Here is a 21,666-nt window from a genome sequence, read left to right on the forward strand (position 1 = left end):
CGCTTCGTGGATGGTGACCGTCAAGCACATGAGGCCGTAGGGCTTGGGGGCGTCGAAGAGGGCGATGTTGCGAGCGAGCATGCTGCTGGTAGTGTGTTGCTGGGAGGAAGCAGAATGAGTTGTGAGCTCAAAGCTTGTTGCTGGTGCACGGTGAATCTGACAGGATTTGACCGGATCGCGTTTGCTCGTGTTTGGTTGTCATTGATGGTCATCCGGATACCAAGGTGGCCAATCAGATTGCGAGAAGATATGCGACAGACCAAAACACAACCGCTCGCCGTGTCCGGGTCGTTGTTGAAATGAGTTATTCAAATTTTACAGATCGAAGATCCTATTTCTAGGGTCGTCCGGCCTCCAACCCAATTTCCGGTAGGCACGAATTTCCGCGTCGCGCTGTGCGCCTTTCAGGGCTTGTTATGCGCTAGCAATGCAAGTAATATGCACAGAATGATCCTCCAGTCTTGAACCAACAAGCAAATATACGGTAGGCATCCTCGCAATGTCCTTTTGACTATGCGGTAAACATTAGCCAACGCCGATTCACCTTACGAGAGTTCGTCGATTTCACGCAAGTCTCATTGCACGTGACGAGGTACATGCAACGAAGATACGACGCGGCAAGAACACAGCCTCAACTCGAACCTTCTTGACGCCAAAGAATGCCAACCACGCAGAACCGACAACGCACGGCCGAGCAACCAAGGCAAGAGATACTGCATCGCGCCAGTGCCGGGTCAGGATCGCAAGGCGTCGAAGTTCACATTTCCATCGATGTATTTTACCGACTGACATGTGAACCCTTTCGCCGCTCTCAGCACGCCACGTGTACATATATATGAACGTGTACATACAACAGTATTCATTACGGAAAACAATATCTACACACTAGTTGCCGAGCTCGTGGAGACGCTCGAGACGGTGCTCGGGGTGGTGCTCGCACATGAGCGTGTCGTTCTGGAGCGCGGTCCACGCCTTCTTAAAGTACGGCTTGGCGGCCTCGTCCTGGCCGAGCTCGTGGAGGTTCTCGGCCATCTCTTCGCAGACGTAGCCGTCGCAGTCGTCGATCGACGCGTACTCGGTCTCGAGCTCGGCGAGGACCTTGATGGCGTCTTCGTTCTTCTTGGCCGCGCGCAGACCGCGGGCCACCATCCACTTGGCGAGGCGGATGCACTCGGCGTCGCCAATGGCTTTGCGCGCGGCGAGCGCGGCCTCAAAGTGCGTGACGGCGTCGTCGGCGTGGTTGGTCTCGAGGTAGCTCCAGCCGAGGTTGTCGCCGAGGACCGCGACCCAGCGCGTGGCGTCCGGGTGCGTCGACTTGGTCGCCATCGCAAACGCGCGCTTGTTCCACGAGATCTTGTCGTTAGGGTCGTTCTGGAGCATCGCGAGGAGGTGCAGCACGTCCAGCGCGAGGTCCTCGTCCGGGAACGCCGGCACCGACTCGATGAGCGTCCACGCAGTCGCGAGCAGCGGGAGGGCCTTGGCCTTCTCCTTCATGTCGCGCAGAATGCGCGCGCGCTCGGCGTGGCAGCGGACGCGCACCTCGACCTTGAGCGGGTTGGTCGGTTCGTTCTTGTGCTTGAGGTCGTCGGCGGCGACCTCGGCTTCGATGGCATCAAGGACGGCGAGGCCCTCGGGGTACTTGGCGCGCTGGAGGTACGTGCGTGCGATCTGGGTCTGGATGCACCAGCGCTCCGTGGCCGGCATGATGGGGTTCTCCTTGATCATGTCGAGGAAGATGGCCTCCGAGCCCTCGGGGTCCGGAAAGCTCGAGAGCGCGTGGAAGTACGGGTGGTAGATCTTGGTAAAGTGGTGCATGGTGGTGCGAAGGCAAATGAAAAGTGAGCAGCCCACCGGACGCCTCCGACGTGCCGAAGTGGGTGACAAAATCCCGCGCGATCTGGCAACGGTATCTTGTCGTGTTTTTGGCAACTTGAACCAGAATGTCATTTTATTCGGTTCGTTTTATTTGATCGCAAGATTTGTATTGACGCGCGTGATGTGCAAAGATCCATACAAACCGAAGGTGTGTATTGTATTTGCGATGAGGTGGCGTGCATCCACCTTGAAGTTGCGACTAAAATATTCTCAACACTATCTGAATCGCCTTCCAATATCTCAGAGTCGTCTCACGTGATAACGGCGATGTGGACGCCACGGGTTCTATGTCGCCTCGTCCCATAGAACCGGCAGGTGATGCCACGGTTTATGAAAGGGCGAGCCGCAATACCATGGCAAGCACTGCGTTGACATCTTGCGAATCTTGGGGCGCTTTTCTATCGCTCAAGACAACATTGACGGAGGTGGGCAGCTAGGTCGACCCAAGCTGCATGGAATCGCCGCCATATGAGCCGCGATGGTGGCATCCTGTCGCTGCCAGTGGTTGTACTAGTAGGTAATATAATGTGCACGCCTATGATAGCCCAAGCTCGCTCGATGCACATCAAGGAGGCAGGCGAGGAGCTGCAGATCATAAAGGACGAGAGACAGGTTTGAGAGTAAGATGGGTTGCGACGTTTTTCATATTTAATTTACAACAGCACTTGCCTCTACTATGCTACATTCACACATCAAATAATATACGTGGCACAGGGACGCCACACGCGGCAGCTGCCGATCAGCAGCTAAAGATGGCCGCTTGGAGGGCAAACTTTGCGTTCAGCTCGGGCTCGGTCGGTTGCCGCGGCTCGATCATGCGCACCCGAACGTCGCCGCTGAACGAAACCTTCTTTGTCAGGCGCCGCGGTGGCGAGTCGGTGATGGAGCGCTCGTCGTCGCTCCCTTGTGTCTCGGTCGTCGACGTCGTCGAGTCGCGCGACGTCTGCAGCTTGTTCTTGGCGTCGAGGGCGAAGAACGCGTTGAGCCACATGGCCCACGCGGTCTTGGAGGTCGCGCAGGCAAAGATTTCGCCGTTCTCGATTGTCTGGACCCGGAGACCAAACTGCTGGGCGCTCCACGCGCCGCCGTGCACGACCGTGTACTTGACGGTGCTGTTGGCGTCGCGCTTGAGGCAGCTGGCGTGGGCGATCGTGAGCGAGCTGCCGTCGAGCGCCCAGTTCTGGAACTTCCACGTCGTGAGGCCGAGCCAGTTCTTGGCCTGCATCTCGACGTTGGCGCTGTACTTGAGCGTGGTGGCCATCGCGGAGGAGATTGAGTTGTGCGACTTTCTGTCGTCCTGTGCTGCTCCAAGTTGAAGTCGCGCTGGCCTTTTTCTTCTGTTTGCAAGCGCTCGATTAATTTCAGCCAATCATCGTCAAGTTGCACCATGTGGCAGCCAATCACGTGCACGCGTCTTGACGGGCAAATTCCAGAACCTGGTTTTCGGGTTCTTCTTGATGGCTCACTGAAGTCTTCGCGTCGCAGCTGACGAGAGCTGCTGCCACGAGCCGCGACCACATCTGGTGTCGCACACAAGAGGGTGGAAGTGCTGGGTGGAAGAGAGGCTAAAATTCGAGAAATTCAGCGAGCTCGAGCGCAACTGTTGGCATCATGAGGGTGGACGAAACCGACCCTTGTCCACCTCTGTCCAAGCTTCGAAGTTCCCAGTTGGTGTTATAGATCAGATGGGCGCGTTATAACGTTGTTCTAGCGGTCGTAACAAGCAAAGCGGCTAAAAACACGCAAGATCCATGGACCTCCGCAAGCGCCGGCCCGAGACCCGCGAGAAGCGGTGCGCAAGGAAGACGAGCCTGCATGCCTATGCTTCTGCGTAGGACGACGACGACGACTACGCCACGGGATGCGAGCGTGAAGGTCCGCTTCCGCACGTCGCTCCACAACACGGTTGTCGACGTCATGGCCGCCCTCGACGGGTGGGAAGAGACCGAGAGCGACGTCGAGTGGGACTTGCACTGGGCCGACGTGGGCTGGGTGCGCGAGAACTTTGACGCCATGGAGCCCAAGTGGCGCGACCACCAGCGCATCAGCCACTTCAAGAACCATTACGAGCTCACGCGGAAGGACCTTCTCATCAAGAACCTCAAGCGCATGAAGCGGCAGCAGTCCAAGAAGTACGCCAAGTAAGCACGCATCAAGGACTAAAGCTACACGTAGCGACCTTCTCGCGTCGGACGACATACCGGACTTTTGGAGCGCCACGTTCGTGCTGCCGATGGAGTATGGCATGTTTCTCGAGGACTTCAAGCGGTATCCTGGCGCGCTCTGGATCATGAAGCCGATCGGGAAGGCGCAAGGCCGCGGTATCTTTCTCTTTGACAAGCTCAGCCAAATTAGCGAGTGGAAGAAGGACCATACGTGGAGAACCGACGTTGTCCAGGTGCATTGACGGTCACCCCACCGTCCAATTTCCATCCTTCCGTCAACCTCAATCTCAATCTCAACGACGTGACTAGACCAAGACGTCCGATACGTACATTGTTCAAAAGTACATTGAGAACCCGTACACGATCGGAGGTAGAACTCTCTATTTGTGGCAGTGGAACAGCGTATGTGTAGGCAAGAAGTTTGATTTGCGGCTCTACGTGCTCGTCACGTCCTTTTCGCCGCTGATTGTGTGGATGTACCGCGCAGGTACCTGCTTGGCTCGTCGTATCAAGTTGATACTATCGAGACCAGGCTTTGGTCGCTTCTCGAGCGCGCGCTATTCGCAAGACAAGACGACAATGGACAACTTGTGTACACAAGTATCCTTATCTCGACGAAAAAGCTGACGCGACTGGCGTAGACATGCACTTGACCAATGCGTCGGTCCAGAAAACGGCGTCCGACTACGACAAAACCGTTGGCTGCAAGTGGCCGCTCGCGCACCTCAAGCAATTCATGGTCTCCAAGCACGGCGTGCAGGCTGTCGACATGCTCTTTTATGACATCCAAGTAATACTTTTTCAGAGAATTTGGCGGCCTAGTAGGTACATGTCGTAGATGGTCGTTCTGCGGTCGCTCCAGGCCGTCCAGCCCATCTTGATCCAGAACAAACACTGCTTCGAGCTCTACGGCTATGATGTGCTCATCGACAGCGACTTGAAGCCGTGGCTCCTCGAAGTGAACGCGTCGCCGTCTCTCACGGGAGGTCCGTGTAAACGAGCGAGCACCCGTCCAAATGTGATGCTTTTGCTTAGACACGGACGAGGACTACAACCTCAAGTGGAACTTGATCAAGCACACGATGCAGGTCGTCGACATGGAAAGACAGCGCAGCGGCAACGAGCAGCACGTACGTGATGTGGTCGACTGCCCACACGTCGTATCGCTGCATGTAGGTTGGCGGCTTTGACTTGATTTGGGACAATGGCGCCGTCCAAGATGCCCAACCGAATGGCTACCTCTCGTATTTAGGTTCGTTGCGCTCCGACCCAACCCCCACACGCGCTACGAGTAGGCTGTGCGTTCGAGACAGAGGTTCACCCACCGCGCACCAAGGCCACGTGACGAGGCTTCCACGAGATCCAAATGTGCCACCTACCAAAACATCTCAGAGTGATGCAGTGGCTCATTGCGGCAGAGTGAAGAGGAGCGAGAACGCCTGAGGATCACACACGCCCTGCAGGTCGGGCAGCAGCAGATGTACAGTACCGTAATCGTGGACGACGACTCTTTTTAGCCATTTTCAGACATTAATTGCACTGGGCGAACGATCGCGCCAACCACGATCGTTCGCCTAGTGCAATTAATGTCAGGAAGCCTACCTGGGCACTCATGCGGGGGCATGCGATCGGGTCGGCGCAAATGACCACCCGCACATTGGAAAGTCGACGCCCTCGCACGACACCGACGTCGACACCTTGGCCCGCGTTCTGCCCGACTCGAACGCCGAGAGGAGCTGCGTCTTATTTGCCGCGTCATATTCGCCGCGTTTTGGGGGGGGGGTCAGGACTGCGAGACTATTCATCGTACGAGCAGGAAGAATTGAGCCCATGGCGTTGGACGCAGGTGGTGACTACACCGTGTCGTGCGCGCCGAGCTGTACCGGTACCTGTTGAAGTCCAGTGCGACGGTGGGTGTATTGGCTTGATGGCTTGAGCTCTTGCCGGGCTGTCAGTACTAGTAGCTGGTGGCATTCGGATCTGTCACTCAATCTTGCCAGGATCACTGGACACCAACGTCAGCGACACTGTCTGCGACTAGCCTCGCAGCTCTCTGACGCTGAAGCGCCGTTGCTGGGCACTTGCATGTTGTGACTGATCTGGCTGCGCTTGGTTCTTGCGTGGCATGTTGCTGCTACAGCCGTTGCCTATCACACTATATTATGTAGAGTAAATAGTGTTCCTTGAGGTCAGCCCGTGTTGCCGTCGTTCAAAAATACCTTGTGGTTTGTATGCAGATCGTTTTGGTGGAAAAAAATTCGGGCACGGTCGCATTTGTCGACGAGAAACGAAGATGAACAACAACCACCATGTCGGCGACCTCCGGTGCTCGGTCGCCATGTGCCCGAACGCAGCCCACTCGCATGGCATGTGCGTGGCGCACCTTCCGCGCATGGGCCGCTCCGAGCAGCCGTACTACATGGAGCACAGCAACCCGGGCCTCTCGATGACGCGGCCGACGCTGAGCAGCGACTACTCGCGGGCGGACGCGATGTCCTCCAACCAGTGCGGCACGCCGACGTCGACGCACAGCGGCTCAGACAACTCGGAAGGGCACGGCAACGACTCGAAGCTGCGGCGGGAGCGCAACCGCATTGCGGCGCGCAAGAGCCGTCAGCGCAAGCTCGACAAGATCAACCACTTGGAGAACGAGAAGGGCCGCCTCGAAGACCACCGCAACAAGCTACTCAACGAGATTCGCCAGCTCGAGAGCCGCATGGAGGGCTCGGTCGCGACGACCAAGAAAATTCTCACCGACTCGGAGTACGAGGCGCTCCAGCTCGCGCGCACGCGCATCATCGAAGACGTGCACGCCATGTACAATGCGAGCATGATTGAAGAGACGATGAAGTACTTTCGCGAAGACTCGATCGTGAGCGGGCCGCAAAACTCGGTGCATTTGCGCGGGAAGGACGCCATTGTGCTCGACTACCTCTGCACCGAGTGTCTCTTCAAGAACTTCCAGATCACGCACACGCGCATCGACTGCGGCGGGCCGCGCAGCCAGCACTTTCGCGTCTACTGGGTCTTTACGGGCACGATCAAGGACACGGGCGAGTGCATGAACAAGGAGTTCCTCGACCTCTTCCGCAACGTGCTCGACCGCGAAGTGTCGATCGACGGTGTCTCCAACTACTCGTTCTCGGGCGACAAGATTGTGTACATTCACCGAACGGCCGACCAGGCCAAGTTCCTCTCCAACCTCGTGCGCATGTCGAAGCAAGCGTCCGCGCACTAAATTTGTTTATACCTGTTGCCCTTGTCTTCTTGTCTTGGCTCAGTAGCACATAGTCGCTTCAGCGCATCGCTCTACAACTCTTCCTTCTCCTGCGCTGCGGCTGTCGCCACCGTCACGTCGGGCACACATTGCATCTTGCCGGAGCGCGCCGGCAGCCCATACATGCTTCGGAGCGTGTCAAAGAGGAGGTGGCAGTCCGGCACCTACGACGCCATGAGCTTCAGCGTACACGAAACAAGTGATCGTACGCCACGCTGGGCGCAGACGAGGAGCGAGAGCGGCTCGACGCGCTCGATGAATTGCTGCGTGCGGACTACAAGACGCCATGATGCTCACACACTGTGCTGCAGGAGCGTACAGGCGCCTGGGAACTCGGCAAAGAGGCGGTCTTCCAGAAGGCCATGGCGGTGAAAGTACGTGACCTTTTGGTACCTGGCCCAGCGTTGAGACGTTTGCATGCGAAGAAGACGGAGGTACCAGTGGACGAGGCGGGCGCGGGCGCCATCGACCGCCTTGACGTGCGCCATGTTGCCGACCGCATACTCCTGCAACGCGCAGGCGGGATGCTCGTGGTTCTCGTGGAAGTCTTCAATTGTCCTAGATTCGCATGAGGCGACGGCGACGGCCAAGGCAACGCTGTACTCCCAGGCGGCTTCGATCTCTTGCCGGCCAAACTCGGTGTGGAGCTTGTCGAACGTGTTGAGCTCCTGCGTGAGCTCGAGGAGCACGACGCTCTTGTAGAAGTAGAGCCCCGTCATGACGAGGTTGAGCAGCGTCAAGAGCAGCATCCAGTTCATCCTCGCGTCTTCTTATCCTCTTGGCCAACAAGCTGCTGGAAGCCGCGTCCGACATTGCACCCCTCGGATTGGTCAAAACAGCGGACGGCGGCGTCTTTGATTGGTCGTAGCTTGTATTTTTATTGTTACGACGAAATATTGTCATCTAGGAAACCTCGTCTGCTATTTGTGAGCGTTAAAAAAACTACCATAATTATATCGTCGACTAGATCGTGTACTTGCCATACTTGTTGTCCGAGAGGCCGACCTCGAGCGTCTTCTCGTCCAGTATCCGCTGCAGCTCGGCCTTGGCCTGCTGCACCGCGAGGCGCGACGACCCGGTGATCGACAAGTAGAGCTTGCGCTCGCCCAGCTGCGGCTTGCGGCCGGCGGGCAAGTACGTGCCGCGGCAAATCACCGACGCGCCCGTCATGTCGGCGACAATGTCCGACGCCTCCTTCTGCACGACCTTGTAGCGCGCCTGCTGCGGGTAGTCGTTGATCTCGAGCTCCTCGTGAAAATGCGTCGTCTCCTTGAGCGACAACGTCCCTTCCTTGATCGCCTGGAGACGCTCAATGACGAGGCGCGCCTTGTCAATCCCGGTCGCCGTACGCGTCGACAAGGCCGATGCATCGTCGTTCGACCCCGAGGCTTGGGCCTTGGCCGAACTCTCGTCGTCGTCGTCGTCCCGACCGTCATTGTCCTATGGTATGACACCCGAGTCAAGACATCTTCGCAGCCGAGAAGACACATACCGTTGCGTCTATCATGCCCTGGTCAATCTCATAATGGCGGCGCTGGGCGTCCGCCGCGCGCTGGGCCTCCGACTTTTCCGTCGCGTCAAACGTAAAGCCCGAGCCGCCAAAGCCGCTGCCATGGTACCGCGCCAGACCATTCTTGACCTAATGCCATGGAACGTGATGCGTTCGTTGCGATAAGCGTGGGGTCTACCTTCTCCTTGAAGCCGTCGGCAAGTGCAATCAGCTCGGGTGGTACTGCTTGCTTGGCCGTCTCGAGCGCCTTGACCAAATCCGGGGCATACTCGTCCTCCTACGAAAATCGGTCCATCGCACTCCATGGTAGTCATCGTCGTGTACCTGGGGCGAAATGAACGTGTATGCGGTGCCCTTGCGCCCGGCACGGCCCGTGCGGCCGACGCGGTGCACGTAATCTTCAATGTGGTTGGGGCAATGGTAGTTGATGACGAGCACGAGGTCCTTGACATCGAGACCGCGACCGGCCACCGACGTGGCCACCATGAGCGTGCGCACCTTGCGCTTGAAGTCGTCGACCGTGTAGTCGCGATCGACTTGGTCCTTCCCGCCGTGGAGCGAGAGCGCGGGATACCCGGCCTTCATAAGGTCTTGAAACACCGTGTCGCACGCTTGCTGCGTGTTGACAAACACGAGCACGTTGCCCTTTTCGTACCAGACCCCGAGGAGCTGGAGGAGGCGCATAAACTTGTCGTGCTCTTCGCGGACCTCGGCGTACTGCGTAATGTCGCCCGACGCGGTGCTGCGCGCGCCGACCGTAATCTCAATCGGCTTTTTGAGCACTTTGCGCGCGAGCGTCTCGACGGCGCGGGGAAACGTCGCTGAAAAGAGCAGCGTCTGGCGGTCGTTGCGAATGTTCATCATGATCTTGGTGATCTGCGGCTCAAACCCCATGTCAAACATGCGGTCGGCCTCGTCAAGCACAACGTACGTCACGCGCTTGAGCGACACCATCTTGCCCGCGCTCATGCAGAGAATGTCAATCATGCGCCCGGGCGTGCAAATGACGATGTCCGAGCCGCGCTTCAAGTTGGCAATCTGCTCCGAGACCGACGAGCCGCCATAGACCGCTGTCGAGCGCAGCCCGAGGTCCTTCGTAAACTTCTTCGACTCGAGGTAGATCTGCTGCACGAGCTCGCGCGCCGGCGCCATAATGAGCCCGATCGGGCCCTCGCCGTCGGCCAAGGGCGGCTGGTCGAGAATATGCCGAAACATCGGCAGTAGAAACGCCAGCGTCTTGCCTGAGCCCGTCTTGGCGATGCCAATGACGTCACGGCCCGACATAATGGCGGGCAACGCTTGGCACTGGATCGCAAACGGCGCTTCGTACGCCTGGCGCGTAATGAGCTTGAGGAGGCGCCCGCTGAGGCCGGCTTGCGTCCACTTGAGGATCGGGCGCGGGCAGTTCTTGCCGCGGATCTTGATCTCGAGGTCCTTGTGCACGTCGTTGATCTCGTCCGGCGTCATATTGGCGATTTCTTGCGGCTCAATGTAAAACTTCTTGCGAAACGCAATGTAGTCGACCTGCGCGTGATCCACGGGCTTGATGTCCTTGCGCTTTTGCTGCTCTTGGAGAATCTCGAGCGCCGTCCGCGTGTCTTCATCTTCCATCTCTTCGCCAATCGCGTCTTCCTCGGTACCTTGGTAGATGCGCCCCGTCTCCGTCTTCTTGACCTCGAGCGGCGGCTCGTCGTCGTCGGCCTTGAGGAGTACGCCAGTGGTCATCGCCTTCTCTTCTTGCGCGCGCTTGGTCTTGATCGCGCGCATAAACTCTTCGAGCTCGCGCTTCTCGCGGGCGTCGCGCTCGGCGTCCGTCTCGACGAGCGGCTCCATCGGTCCTTCGGCCGTCGGCTTGACTGTGTTCGACTCGGTCGGCAAGAACGAGCCGTAAAAGTCGAGCCGTGGCCCCGACGTCGACATGATGTCTTCGAGCGAGATGACTTTTGGAGCGCCCTGTAACGGAAGCGACTGCTGCTCGATTGTATGCTCTTCGTTCGTGAGTTCGGCCATGAACGCATCGAGCGGGTCGATCTTGGTCTCTTGGTGCATCTTGGCCTTGTCGTCTTCAAGCTCCTTCTCCTCCTTCTCGTCCATGGGCCAAATGTGCACTTGCTTGACTTCGTCGTCGTCCTCGACGAGGAACCCCGTGTTGACGACAATCGGGGCTGGCACAACGCTCGGGGCGATCGTCTTGGGCTCGGCCTCTTCATTCTTTTGGAGCTGCTGCTGCTGCTCGCGCCACAGTCGGAGGCGCTCGAGGCGCTTCTCCTTCTCCGCCTCTTCGAGCGCAGCCTTGTCTTCTTTGGCCGATTTCACCTCGCTTCGCGCAGACTTTTTCTTGTCTTTGAGCGCGAGGCCACCAAACAACGTGGGTCCCTTGGCCGGCTCGCGCGCCGGCGAGGTCTTCTCCGCCGTCGTCGCCGCCAATGGCTTGGCCACATCCGCATCGCGCTTCTCCGCCACGTCCTTCTTTTTCCGCGGCGGCTCGGGCGACCGCGAGTGTGACGTCTTGCGCTTCTTTTCCCGGTGGCTCTTGTCGCGGCTGCGGGATCGATCCCGGGACCGATCGCGGGTCCGGCTGCGGCTCCGCCGGCGCTCCTTCTTCTCGCGGCCGCGCTCATGGCTTCGGCTTCGCTTCCTGCTGCTGCGCTTGTGGCGGTCGTCCCTGCTGCGGCTGCGCCGGCTGCTCTTCCGCGACGACGACTCCCTCGGGCGGTCCTTCTTGCTGTCTCCCATCGCGCAACTTGCCAACTGCTGAAAAATATACGCGAATTTTAATATTATGTTCACCCCACACACATTTCTACCAATCAAATCGCAGCCCCACGCTCGGTTCGATTTCGGCCATGCCAAGATCGCATGCCCCTGCGCCATGACAGGTGACGACCACGACGACCGCCATGGCCGGCGACGACCTCGCCGACGCCACGCACCCATGCCAGCGCCGAGGCCAGCGCGGTGGCCCTTTTACCGCCATCCGCTCGTGGCGCCGTCGACGACGTCGGTGCAGTGTCTTGACGCATCCATATAGTAGTATTGTACATACTTACAGCTTCTTTCGCCGGTTGGAGAAGACAAGCGCCGAAAACATGAGCGAGTCGCAGTGCGGCACGGCGCGGGCCTCGGACTGTACATGGCCAATCTCGCCAAAGGCCGTGAGCCCGAGGAGCCCGGCGGGCCCCGCCCACTCCTTGTAGGCGCCAACCATGCCGGCCATGCTCTGCGACCCGAGCACGACTTGCATGCCGGTTGAGAGAAAGAGGAGGGTGCCCACGACCTCGCGCACGTGGAACTTGTTGGCGGCTGCGACGCGCACGCCCATCTACACGGCGACGCAATGAGACATCTCCAACAGCATCGATCGCGTACGTTGGCGACGGCGTCTTGCAGCGTCGTTGGCGACGACTCCATGAGCGCCACGTACGTGCCTTCGGGAATCGGCGTCGTCGTAGCGACAGCGCCGGTCGCGTCGTCAAGCCCGACAATCACGGGGGTTGAGTGCACGCTGTTGTCGTTGAGGAGGCACCCGAACGGGTGGATGTAGCCGAGCCGCGGGAAGCGCGACGTTAAAAAGTCGGTCTGGCACTTCTCCGACGCGACGCGCAGCCACGCCTTGTACATGTGGGCGGCCGGCCGGTCGTCGATCGCGTAGATGGTCTGCTGCTCCGTGTCGGCGGCCGTGACCATGCCCGAGCAGAGCTCGCCGTCGTCGCTCACGAGCGGCTTGTAGCCGCTGAACCAGTCGACGACGGTCTCGACGCTCGGGTAGCACAAGGCGATCGCGGCACCAATGTGGCTGCCGTTGCCGCCCATGCGGCCGCCGTGTCGCCGAAAGCCGCCACTGCAACTGCCAAGTTGAACTAGCCACCGGTCAGCGCTCGTCCGAAGAGTGGAGCACGAGAGAACGTACGTAGTCGGTCGCGGTTGGACGAGACGGCCGAGCAGCCGCCGAGGATCGGGCAGTTGACACCGGCGCGAATCCCTGCAAGGGCTTCGTCAATCCCGAGCGGCGACGCATATACGACGCAAAAGTCCTGCATGTCAACATGGCGTGGGCAATTGAGATCCAAGTGGGGCACGTACGGGGCTCTGCGTGCTCGCGACAGGAAGCGCGGTTTGGGCGTACCCGAGCGCGGCCTGCGTGGCCTTGAACGCTTTCGCCTTGGCCGACGACTCGGTGTAGTCGACGTAGCTCACGGCGTAGCTTCCCTCGGGATCGTGCACGCCCCAGAGCGCGACCAGCGTATCGCGCTTGACCGAGACCCACGCGGTCTCGTCACAGATCCCGCGGCCGATCGTGCCGCCGACAAAGGGCACCCCCGGCGCTAGCTGCTGGAGGCGGTGCAGGACGTACTGGCCGTCGCAACCCTCCGAGTACGAGACGACGAGAAAGTCGACGCTACCACGAAGCTTCCCAATGAGCTCCTTGAACGCCACGTCGATCGCATCTACGAGCGCGTGAGCACGACTGAAACAGTAACGGCGTCATCGTGTACCCGATTCCGGCGTCTTGACGGCCCACGCCGACGCCACGCGCACCGGCGAGGTCTCCACCGAAGAGGTCCGTCGGCGCGGCGGCGTCGGCGGCGAGTCGAGCGCTGCATACTTGCGGTCAATGGTCAGCGGTGGTCGGTACTCGGGCCCTCGGTCCGACTGGCTGCGCTGGATGCTTCGGCGGCCACCGTCGTCGTCGTAGAGCCGGACAGGCCGCGGCTCCTCGCGTCGATGCCAGGACGTAGCACGCGTCCGTGGCGACGGTGGCCGGTGCGCCAACTGGATCGGCTCTGGCTCGATCGGCGGCGGTGTTGGCACCCGACGGCGCATTGGCTCGTACGGCTCAGGCGGTGGCGGTGTGGCTCGCGACCTTCTTGAGCCCAGCGAGCTTGCTTGGTGCTCGGAGTGGAGGGGGCTCGAGGCCGGTCGCGACCGCGGTGTATGGTCACTGGACTCGAAGCTGCGATCTTCAGAGCCTTCCGAGATGCGGTTGGCGAGGTTGTCGCCGCCCGTGAAGCGTGCTTGCGAGATGGTCGAGCGCGGCGACGCATTGCCGTCGGGCTCGAGCCACACAAAGAGGTCGTTCTCATCAATGTCCAAATCACCGGTTTGGTTCATTTGGCCTTGGCGCTCGAGGAGGCAGCGGCAGCAGAGCCGAATGTCGGCTTGGATGTACACGGTCTGGACGTTGTTTCGGTCTGGAATCGAGTGCTGGGACGACGCTGGTAGAATGTTGGAGCACTGGTCGCAGACGACTTCGCCACACACGCGGCAGTGGTGGCGTCGACGAAAGAACGACAGGAACGGCCGGTCGCAGATCGAGCAGAACGGCCGGTCGCTGTCCGGCACCCACGCAGCAGTCTGTACAAAGTTCATGTCGAGTGTGACCGACTTGACGGTTTGGAGTGCGTCGCGAAAGCCTTTTGCGAGCTTGAGCACCATGTCTTGTGCCGGGTTCTTGAAGCCGAGGTCGAGGAGCGACGGCATGCGCTGGAGCGCCACCGACATGAGCACGTTCTCCGAGCCGTTCAGACGCGCGCCGCGTTCAAACTTCATGATGAGCGCGTCGATCTGCATGCGCTCGTAGTGTGCACTGTCGCTCGGCGCACGGACGTTGGTCGACTCGGGCAGCGATTCTTGGAAGAGGTAGCAGCACTTCAAGCGGCCATGCTCGAGGACGAGGCCGATGAACTCGAGCACGAGGTGGTCGAGGGGCTTGTGGAGCTTGGACTTGCCGGCGGTCGCGTACCACTTCACGGCCATGCGCTTGTGCGTCGGGTGGAATGCCGAGACGCCGGACGTGGGCACGTCAATGGCGCCGGACGCGTCCGGTGGGATCGTCGCGACGACCGCGGCGTCGACGAACGTGTCTTGAAAGACCTCCTGCGTGAACGTATGGCACGCTTCCGTGTGGTCGTTGGAGAAGAGGCGCTTGACGAGCGTCGGCAGCTTCGTCTCGATGGACGCGACGGCCTTGTTGGCGACAAAGACCTTCCAGTCGGCCGTCGTCTTGGCCAGCGCGATGCCATCCTTGGCGCCAATGTCTTGCCAGCACGAGCCACTGGACGTCGCCTCCGTGAGCATCTGCAGCGCAGCGTTCGCTCGGCGCTCGGCGATCGCGCCCAGCGAGTGGAACCGCGCGTCGCCCTCTCCGCGCATGCTGCTGCCGTAGGGACAATGATAAGCCGCCTGGCGACGAGGTGGGCGAAACCTAGGTTTTGCCCAAGATACGTGTCGCACCTGCAAAGTATACTCAAACCAAGCTTGGCGCTGATAGTGAAAAAGGCGCGAGGTACGACGATCGCGCCAGCTGGCAGCATGTCGCTGACACGCTGAGGAGCAGCGATTGCAAATCGGACCAACGGCCATTGGCCACGAAGCCGTCGCTTGTGCAACTGCCGGCGCTTGCGTCAACCACCAACGACCCTCCCTCGACCCACCAAGGGTGCAGCAAGTCCAGCCGCGGTCGCATCCAGCGCCGGTGCTCCAGCTCAACGAGGTCGACGCACGGCCCTATGGTTTTCAATCATCGCTCGCAGGACAAGGTAGAGAGCTCCAAGCTGGATGACGCTATGAGCTAGACAATAGCTTGCAGTTGGGCGGAGCAGCTCGTCGATGGCGCGCTGTCACGTCGTCGTCTAGGATTAAGGACGCCTGCGTGGTTGCAACGAACGCGCCGTGACGAGGACGGTGACGAGGGCAGTGCGGTGGCAGTCATCCGAGAAGGCCATTGGCTATCTTTTTAACCAATCACGGTGGCGCAAATGACCATCATTCACCATAGTGCTCATATTGGGCTCGACGTTGCATTGCGCCGTTGAATCGCGATGGCCGGGACGTTGCCCTTTGGAAGCTTCTGCGCGCTCCTCGAGCGCGTCGCCAGCACGAATAAGAGCGAGGCCAAGCTCAAGCTCATCTTCAGCGCTGAGCTGCGCGCAGCCTGCGGCGGCGGCTCGGTGTACCCGCTGCTGCGGCTGCTCCTGCCACACCTCGACCGCGACCGGACGTACAAGCTCAAGGAGAAGAAGCTCGCCGCGCTGTACGTGGAGCTCCTCGGCATCAGCGCCAATAGCGGAGACGGCAAGATGCTATTGCATTGGACGGACCCGACAATTGTGACGACGCGGGCGGTCGGCGACTTTTCGTCCGTGGTCCAGCAAGTGATGCAATACCGAGCCAAGCCCTGCGATGCGTCCGTGACCCTTAACGATGTCAATGGGCTCCTTGATGCGCTCAACCGGGTGCACACCGTCGATGCGATGACTGAGAAGAAGCGCGTGCTGCGGCAGATGCTCACGCGCTTCTCGGGCGAGGAGCAGAAGTGGCTTGTCCGCATGATCCTCAAGGACCTCAAGATTGGACTGCGCCACGAGCGTGTGCTCGCTTTCATCCACCCGGACGCACCCGAGATGTTCAACCACACGAACGACTTGGCTCGCGTACGGTTCTCGCTTATTTCGAAGGTCCAACTCTACTGGCCTGTAGGTTTGCGACGAGCTCACCGACTCGCGCGTCCGCTACGTCCCGGCGATTACGCCCGGCCAGGTCTTTACGCCGATGCTCGCAAAACGCGTGTCCTTTGGCGAGTGCACCCAAGCGATGCAGTCGAATGCATTTTACATGGAGCCCAAGCTCGACGGCGAGCGTATCACGTGCCATGTACAGCGCACGGCGTGTGGCGGCCGCTCGACGCAGCTCATTACGCGCAACGGCACCAACTACACGGACAAGTACGGTCCGGCCATCGCCTCGTACATTGAGGCCCAAGTACGCCGTTGTTTGCAATCAACAGGGTAGACTCGAGGCGTAGGTACACGCGGCGTACGACTGCATTCTCGATGGCGAGATGCTCGTTTGGGACAGCGTCGCGTTCAAGTACGAGTCGTTTGGATCACTCAAGACGGTCGCGATCGAGCAAGCCCAAGGGTACACCGTCCTATACGCGCAGAGAAAAGTTATGATATGATCGTTCTAGCAAAAACCCTGGACAATGGCTCTGCTATGTCGTCTGGGACATCGTCTACTGCGGCGGCGACGGTGCGGCTGCGCTCATCCAAAAAGCCTGCCCCAATGTCGCGTCGACGTCGACCAACATCATGGGTACCGCGATGAAAACTCGTCCCAGCTGAAACGAGGATTAGGGTTACCGCTTTCTGCACGCCTCTCAGTTCTGGATGCAGTTTTGACGCCGCTGACGCACCGCGTCGAACGCATCGAGCAAGTCCTTGTGCCCGCATCAATGCCGGCGCAGGCCCGACACGAGCGCGTCATGGCCGAAGTCGACGCCCGCTTGCTCGCCGGCTACGAGGGTGTGATTCTCAAGGACGCCACGTCCCACTACATGTGCGGGGAGGTCGGTCGAAAGAGCCAGCGCTGGGTCAAGCTCAAGCCCGATTACGCCGGCATGACCCGCCAACTGGACGTGCTTGTCATTGGCGGCTACTACGGCTCGGGCAGTCGGCGCGGCGGAGCCGTCTCCCATTTTCTTCTCGGTGCGATCCGTCGCTTGTATCGGTGACGTCATATGACGTGCTAGGGGTACTCGAGCGGACGCCAAAGGACACGGATGCGTCGCTACCCGTGGTGTCGTTTTGTAAAGTGGGCTCGGGGTATTCGTTGCCAGAGTTGGAGGCGCTTCGCGAGCGTCTCGCGCCGCACTGGCGCCCGTGGGAAGCCGGCAAGGTACCCGCTCGCGGTTCGCTGCGATGTCGTATCAAGGCACATGTAGCTACCAGGGCACTTTGAAGGCTGGACACCCAAGGCTGACTCCCGCCCAGACGTGTGGCTAGCCCCCGAAGACTCGGTTTGCGTCGAGATTTACGGCTTTGAGCTCACGTACTCGAGCGAGTACCAAACAGGCTTGACGCTCCGCTTTCCGCGCGTCAAAGCGATTCGGTACATTTCTATCGCGTCTTCATCTATTGGATATTGGCTGTAGCTATGACAAGAACTGGACTGAGGCGCTCACTCTCTCGCAGCTCAATGCGCTCAAGGGCCAGCAGTTTAGCCAAAAGCGCGCGATCGATGTAGCATTTGGCCACAAGGACACGGCGAAGCGCAAGGCGACACCGCAAAAGACCAAGCGGTCGGCTTTGGACCGAGGACATGTCGGTGTTGCGCTTCAATACACACAGGCCAACCTCGCCGAGGTCGAAGAAGCCTCGTCGCTGTTTGCAGGTATCAACTCCGATTCGAGTATGCTGTCTTTCAAATGCACATAGGGGCTACGTTTTGCGTGCTCCCTGGCAAGCTTGGCACGCTGGACAAGCCGGGTCTCGAGCAGCTTCTGCACGCCCACGGCGCCACGTGTGTGCAGAACCCGCACCCTGCGCTGCATCCGCCAGCGACGACGTGGATTGTGGCGCCGCATGCCGACGGACTGAAAACACGCAACTACATCAAGCAAGGCGTGTACGACATTCTGCACGCCGAGTGGGTCCTCCGTAGTGTCGACGCCAGCGTACGCGTCCTCGGGAGCGACTATTTCCACGCATTTTTGGATAGAGCTTAGTCGCCAAGCGCGCGACCGACTATGTATTTGCGACGGCGCCAACGGCGGCACTCCTCACGACACAGTACGATGCGTACGGCGACCATTATACGACGCCGCTGACGATGGACGATCTCGACCGCCTCTTGCAGTCGTCGGCGTTTCCAGCGCCGCTGCCGCACCCGTGGCAAGACCTCGCTGCGACTCTCGACGGTGACGAGCAAGCCGCGATCACGTGCCCGACCAACTGTCTCTGGCACTGCGTCGTGTACGTCGACCAGTTTGCATCGATCGTGACGGACGACGATTCGTCAGTATTGCCCGCGCGGGTGGACCGGACGTCTGATATGCATCACATTGCCCAGTGCATTGCTCTCTTTGGCGGCCAAGTCGAAACAGCGCTCTCGCACCGGGTCACACACGTGGTGCTGCCGGACGGGCCGATGACGGCAGAGCGTCTTGCGCTCGTGCGTCCGTGGATCCAAGCCCGACGCCGCACTGCGGGGAGCGAGCCGGTCGTTGTCACGTCCAAGTGGGTCGTCGCCAGCATCCGCGCCCGAGAGCAGCTACCCATGGAAGGCCACGAAACGTCTGCATTTCAGCTGCCGTGCTAAGATGGTCAATATGCATGTATTACTTCGCACCATCCGAGATCTTGTTGCGGGCTGTGTTTACAAGGCACCAGCGGTTTTGAGAAGCGGTACGAGCTTGCCGGCCTTCTGGAGCGCCGCCGTGTCGGAGCCGCCACCAATGGACTTGCCGTTGACAAAGACGTTGGGCACGGTGCGCTGGCCCGTGAGCTGGAAGCAGGCGTTCTGGACGTCGTCGCCCGTGGGCTCGTCGCCCATTTGGTTGAGCTCGACGACGTGGAAGCGCGCGCCGACAGAGCCGAGAACGTCCTTGGCCATGCGGCAGTACGGGCACGTCGTCTTGCTGAAGACGACGACGCCGTGCTGCGAGATCAAGCTCTTGACAAATTGGACGCCCGAGACCATTTTGGAATTCGCGAAGTGGGCCACCACGCATGGCATCCTTTCTGCAGCGGCATGTGATTGGCGGAAATCCAAACAATCGTCGCACAGGATTGGCGGCTCTCTGCGCGATACCATTGGTCAATGTCGGATCTTGAAGCGTTGTTTTCAATCAAGTACCGGTAGTTCCAGTACTAACTAGTTCCTGATAGCTTTAGAGGTGCGACGCAAGGAACGTAGCAAGGAAAGAGGCATCTTTATGGAAGTGAGCAGCTTTATTGGCAGCGCCGCGAAGGTAGGTTCTGAACACAAGTTGACAAGGCCAACTATGACGGTTCTTTCCCATAAGATCTGTATACACCTAGCTGCATCGTATTTAGATCGCGCGTCGACTCCACGAACGAGAGTCCGACTTGCTCGAGACGCTAGTCTTAACGATGTACGCTAGTAGTGATGGAGAGAACGAGCGAACGGGTTCGCCTCAATTCATCCTCTCTGATGCAGGCAGTAGCTTCACGCTATCAAGCTGCATACGATCCTAGAGCGCCAATGATGACGGTCCATTGTGGACGGCCGCGTTGGGTGCGTGCCGTTGTGCGAAATAGCGTTGGCGCCGTTTTCCGGATACGGCGGCCAAGAATAGCCTGTCGCCGGATGGCGGCCTGGCCAGAAAGGCGGCTGCAAACAGTTTCGGTTGCGCCTCGTTGCGGAAGTCAGTTGCAGCTTGGCTTGCGGTCGCGTGCTTGAGCCAGCATGTTACCTGCGCTCACGACCAAGCCCAAGCAGCCCATCAAGCAGATCAAGGGCCTCAGCAACGACTCGATCGACGCCTACGCGAACGCGCCGGTCACATCGTCGTCGACGTCCTATGTCGACAACAGTGACAAGACGCCCAAGACCGCTCGCGAGGCAACGCCGCCCGACGACGAGAATGCCTCTTTCAGCGTCACCACCATGGCGCGAGCGCTTCGCGACCGCAAGCCCAAGAACGACGAGGAGCTCACGCTCAAAGCCGGCGACCTCCTCACGGTCCATTCGTCGAAGAAGACGGGCTATTTAAAGTGTGAGTGCAACGGCAAAGTCGGCTATGTGCCTGCATCGTACGTCGAGTTTCTCGACAAGGATGGCGCCGTCACCGAAGCGCCGTCGTCCCCACGCAAGAAGAAGAAAAAGGCCAAGAAGAAGAGCCAGAAGAAGCGCCATTCGTCTGACGAAGACGAGGACGACGTCGACATTGAAGAGGACGAGGAGGTCGAGACGCCGCGCAAGTCGGCGCGCAAGACCAAGCCCAAGAAACGCGCGGATGACGACGACGAAGAGGTCGACAACGACGAGGCCGAGACTCCGCGCAAGTCGAAAAAGAAGCACCGACGCAAACGCCACCACTCGCGCAAGAAAGGTCATAGCAGCAGCGAGTCGAGCAGCGATGGCGACACGACGCGGCGCCGGTCGTCGCGTCACCGGCGTCATCGGTCCCGGCGTCGGCATGACGACGATGAAGACGACGACGAATCGCGTTCGAGCGATGACGCATCGGACCGCGAATCGCGCTCAAGGCGACGAAAGCACAAGCCCAACAAGGATGGCGAGAGCGACCCAGAGCCGGAGAAGACGAGCAAGACGCCCGACAAGAAGAAGGCCCATGACGAGAGCGTGTCCAAGGGTAACAAGGAGGCCAAGCTCTCGACCGAAGCCGAAGAAGTCCCAGACGAGATAGCACATTGCCACAAGGAAGACAAGTCGGTCTCGTCGTCGACGACGACAGCGACGGCAACAACGACGACGGCAACGACGACGACCACCAGTACGACGGGGTATCTGACGCGGGAGCAGCAGCAAAAGAAGGACGAGCTGCGAGAAGAAGCGAGCACGGGCAGCACGAATGCGTCCGGGAAGAACGGCAACAAGAGCACGATTGGCAAGATGCAGGACAAGATGCGGTCGATTCTCGGCAAGAAGGAAGGCAATGGCACGACCAAGAAATCGTCCCGCTCGAAAACGCAGTCCAATGGCATTCTCAACGCTTGTCCGGGCACAGTCCAGGGCGAAGAGGGCTGGTACGAGCACGGCGAGTGCGAGCGCTACTACTTCATTCTCGTCGACGGCAAGTGGAGCTTGCTGTACGGCCCGATGACAGACGACGACTACGAGCTCTTTTGCAGCAAGGTCCGTGGTCGTTTGCTTCTCCTTGGTGTTTCATGGGGCTGTAGGTGCTCGAGTACGACCTCATGATTGAGCTGCCGCCGACCCATCTGCACAAGCACGGGTACTATCTGGACAAGGACTTCAAGGTGCGGTATATCAAGCCGTAACAGTGTCGTCGACGCGACGTAGCGCTATAGTTAATATATATACGACCCCCTCTTTTGAATGTGCACATAATG

The 21,666-nt window shown here is 59.5% G+C and overlaps 10 protein-coding genes across 10 annotated transcripts; 4 read left to right on the forward strand and 6 right to left on the reverse strand.

The window, feature by feature from the left end:
• Positions 1–818: 818 nt before the first annotated feature.
• Positions 819–1,927, reverse strand: SDRG_09024 (hypothetical protein). The gene has a single exon (XM_008614935.1). It carries the CDS (start codon positions 1,813–1,815, stop codon positions 886–888), a length of 930 nt encoding a protein of 309 aa, XP_008613157.1. The 5' UTR covers positions 1,816–1,927; the 3' UTR covers positions 819–885.
• Positions 1,928–2,614: 687 nt separating this feature from the next.
• On the reverse strand, positions 2,615–3,136 carry SDRG_09025 (hypothetical protein; the record flags this gene model as incomplete). The annotated part of the gene is made up of 1 exon (XM_008614936.1): positions 2,615–3,136. The coding sequence occupies one exon, from the start codon at positions 3,134–3,136 to the stop codon at positions 2,615–2,617; it is 522 nt and encodes a 173-aa protein (XP_008613158.1).
• A 219-nt stretch (positions 3,137–3,355) lies between these two features.
• On the forward strand, positions 3,356–5,579 carry SDRG_09026 (hypothetical protein). The gene is made up of 11 exons (XM_008614937.1): positions 3,356–3,667; positions 3,711–4,007; positions 4,051–4,273; positions 4,350–4,410; positions 4,453–4,527; positions 4,573–4,632; positions 4,682–4,830; positions 4,879–5,026; positions 5,076–5,170; positions 5,217–5,292; positions 5,336–5,579. The coding sequence occupies exons 1-11, from the start codon at positions 3,627–3,629 to the stop codon at positions 5,383–5,385; spliced, it is 1,275 nt and encodes a 424-aa protein (XP_008613159.1). The 5' UTR covers positions 3,356–3,626; the 3' UTR covers positions 5,386–5,579.
• Positions 5,580–6,272: 693 nt separating this feature from the next.
• On the forward strand, positions 6,273–7,304 carry SDRG_09027 (hypothetical protein). The gene has a single exon (XM_008614938.1). It carries the CDS (start codon positions 6,334–6,336, stop codon positions 7,276–7,278), a length of 945 nt encoding a protein of 314 aa, XP_008613160.1. The 5' UTR covers positions 6,273–6,333; the 3' UTR covers positions 7,279–7,304.
• Positions 7,305–7,349: 45 nt separating this feature from the next.
• On the reverse strand, positions 7,350–8,075 carry SDRG_09028 (hypothetical protein; the record flags this gene model as incomplete). Its single annotated transcript, XM_008614939.1, has 5 exons — positions 7,350–7,481; positions 7,527–7,591; positions 7,637–7,710; positions 7,756–7,875; positions 7,921–8,075. The coding sequence occupies 5 exons, from the start codon at positions 8,073–8,075 to the stop codon at positions 7,350–7,352; spliced, it is 546 nt and encodes a 181-aa protein (XP_008613161.1).
• Positions 8,076–8,180: 105 nt separating this feature from the next.
• On the reverse strand, positions 8,181–11,571 carry SDRG_09029 (hypothetical protein). Its single transcript, XM_008614940.1, has 4 exons — positions 9,152–11,571; positions 9,006–9,104; positions 8,810–8,956; positions 8,181–8,757 (listed from the first exon to the last, which is right to left on the reverse strand). Exons 1-4 carry the CDS (start codon positions 11,561–11,563, stop codon positions 8,281–8,283), a joined length of 3,135 nt encoding a protein of 1,044 aa, XP_008613162.1. The 5' UTR covers positions 11,564–11,571; the 3' UTR covers positions 8,181–8,280.
• An 11-nt stretch (positions 11,572–11,582) lies between these two features.
• On the reverse strand, positions 11,583–15,028 carry SDRG_09030 (hypothetical protein). Its single transcript, XM_008614941.1, has 5 exons — positions 13,324–15,028; positions 12,911–13,275; positions 12,738–12,861; positions 12,197–12,687; positions 11,583–12,149 (listed from the first exon to the last, which is right to left on the reverse strand). The coding sequence occupies exons 1-5, from the start codon at positions 14,978–14,980 to the stop codon at positions 11,874–11,876; spliced, it is 2,913 nt and encodes a 970-aa protein (XP_008613163.1). The 5' UTR covers positions 14,981–15,028; the 3' UTR covers positions 11,583–11,873.
• A 592-nt stretch (positions 15,029–15,620) lies between these two features.
• On the forward strand, positions 15,621–18,964 carry SDRG_09031 (hypothetical protein). Its single transcript, XM_008614942.1, has 10 exons — positions 15,621–16,260; positions 16,307–16,588; positions 16,632–16,747; positions 16,797–16,921; positions 16,963–17,313; positions 17,358–17,503; positions 17,550–17,716; positions 17,760–17,998; positions 18,043–18,281; positions 18,326–18,964. Exons 1-10 carry the CDS (start codon positions 15,649–15,651, stop codon positions 18,923–18,925), a joined length of 2,877 nt encoding a protein of 958 aa, XP_008613164.1. The 5' UTR covers positions 15,621–15,648; the 3' UTR covers positions 18,926–18,964.
• An 18-nt stretch (positions 18,965–18,982) lies between these two features.
• Positions 18,983–19,306, reverse strand: SDRG_09032 (glutaredoxin 3; the record flags this gene model as incomplete). Its single annotated transcript, XM_008614943.1, has 1 exon — positions 18,983–19,306. One exon carries the CDS (start codon positions 19,304–19,306, stop codon positions 18,983–18,985), a length of 324 nt encoding a protein of 107 aa, XP_008613165.1.
• A 671-nt stretch (positions 19,307–19,977) lies between these two features.
• On the forward strand, positions 19,978–21,661 carry SDRG_09033 (hypothetical protein). The gene is made up of 2 exons (XM_008614944.1): positions 19,978–21,448; positions 21,493–21,661. Exons 1-2 carry the CDS (start codon positions 20,036–20,038, stop codon positions 21,592–21,594), a joined length of 1,515 nt encoding a protein of 504 aa, XP_008613166.1. The 5' UTR covers positions 19,978–20,035; the 3' UTR covers positions 21,595–21,661.
• The last annotated feature ends 5 nt before the right edge of the window (positions 21,662–21,666 follow it).

Source organism: Saprolegnia diclina (assembly GCF_000281045.1).
Source record: "Saprolegnia diclina VS20 unplaced genomic scaffold supercont1.28, whole genome shotgun sequence".
NCBI lineage: Eukaryota > Oomycota > Saprolegniomycetes > Saprolegniales > Saprolegniaceae > Saprolegnia > Saprolegnia diclina.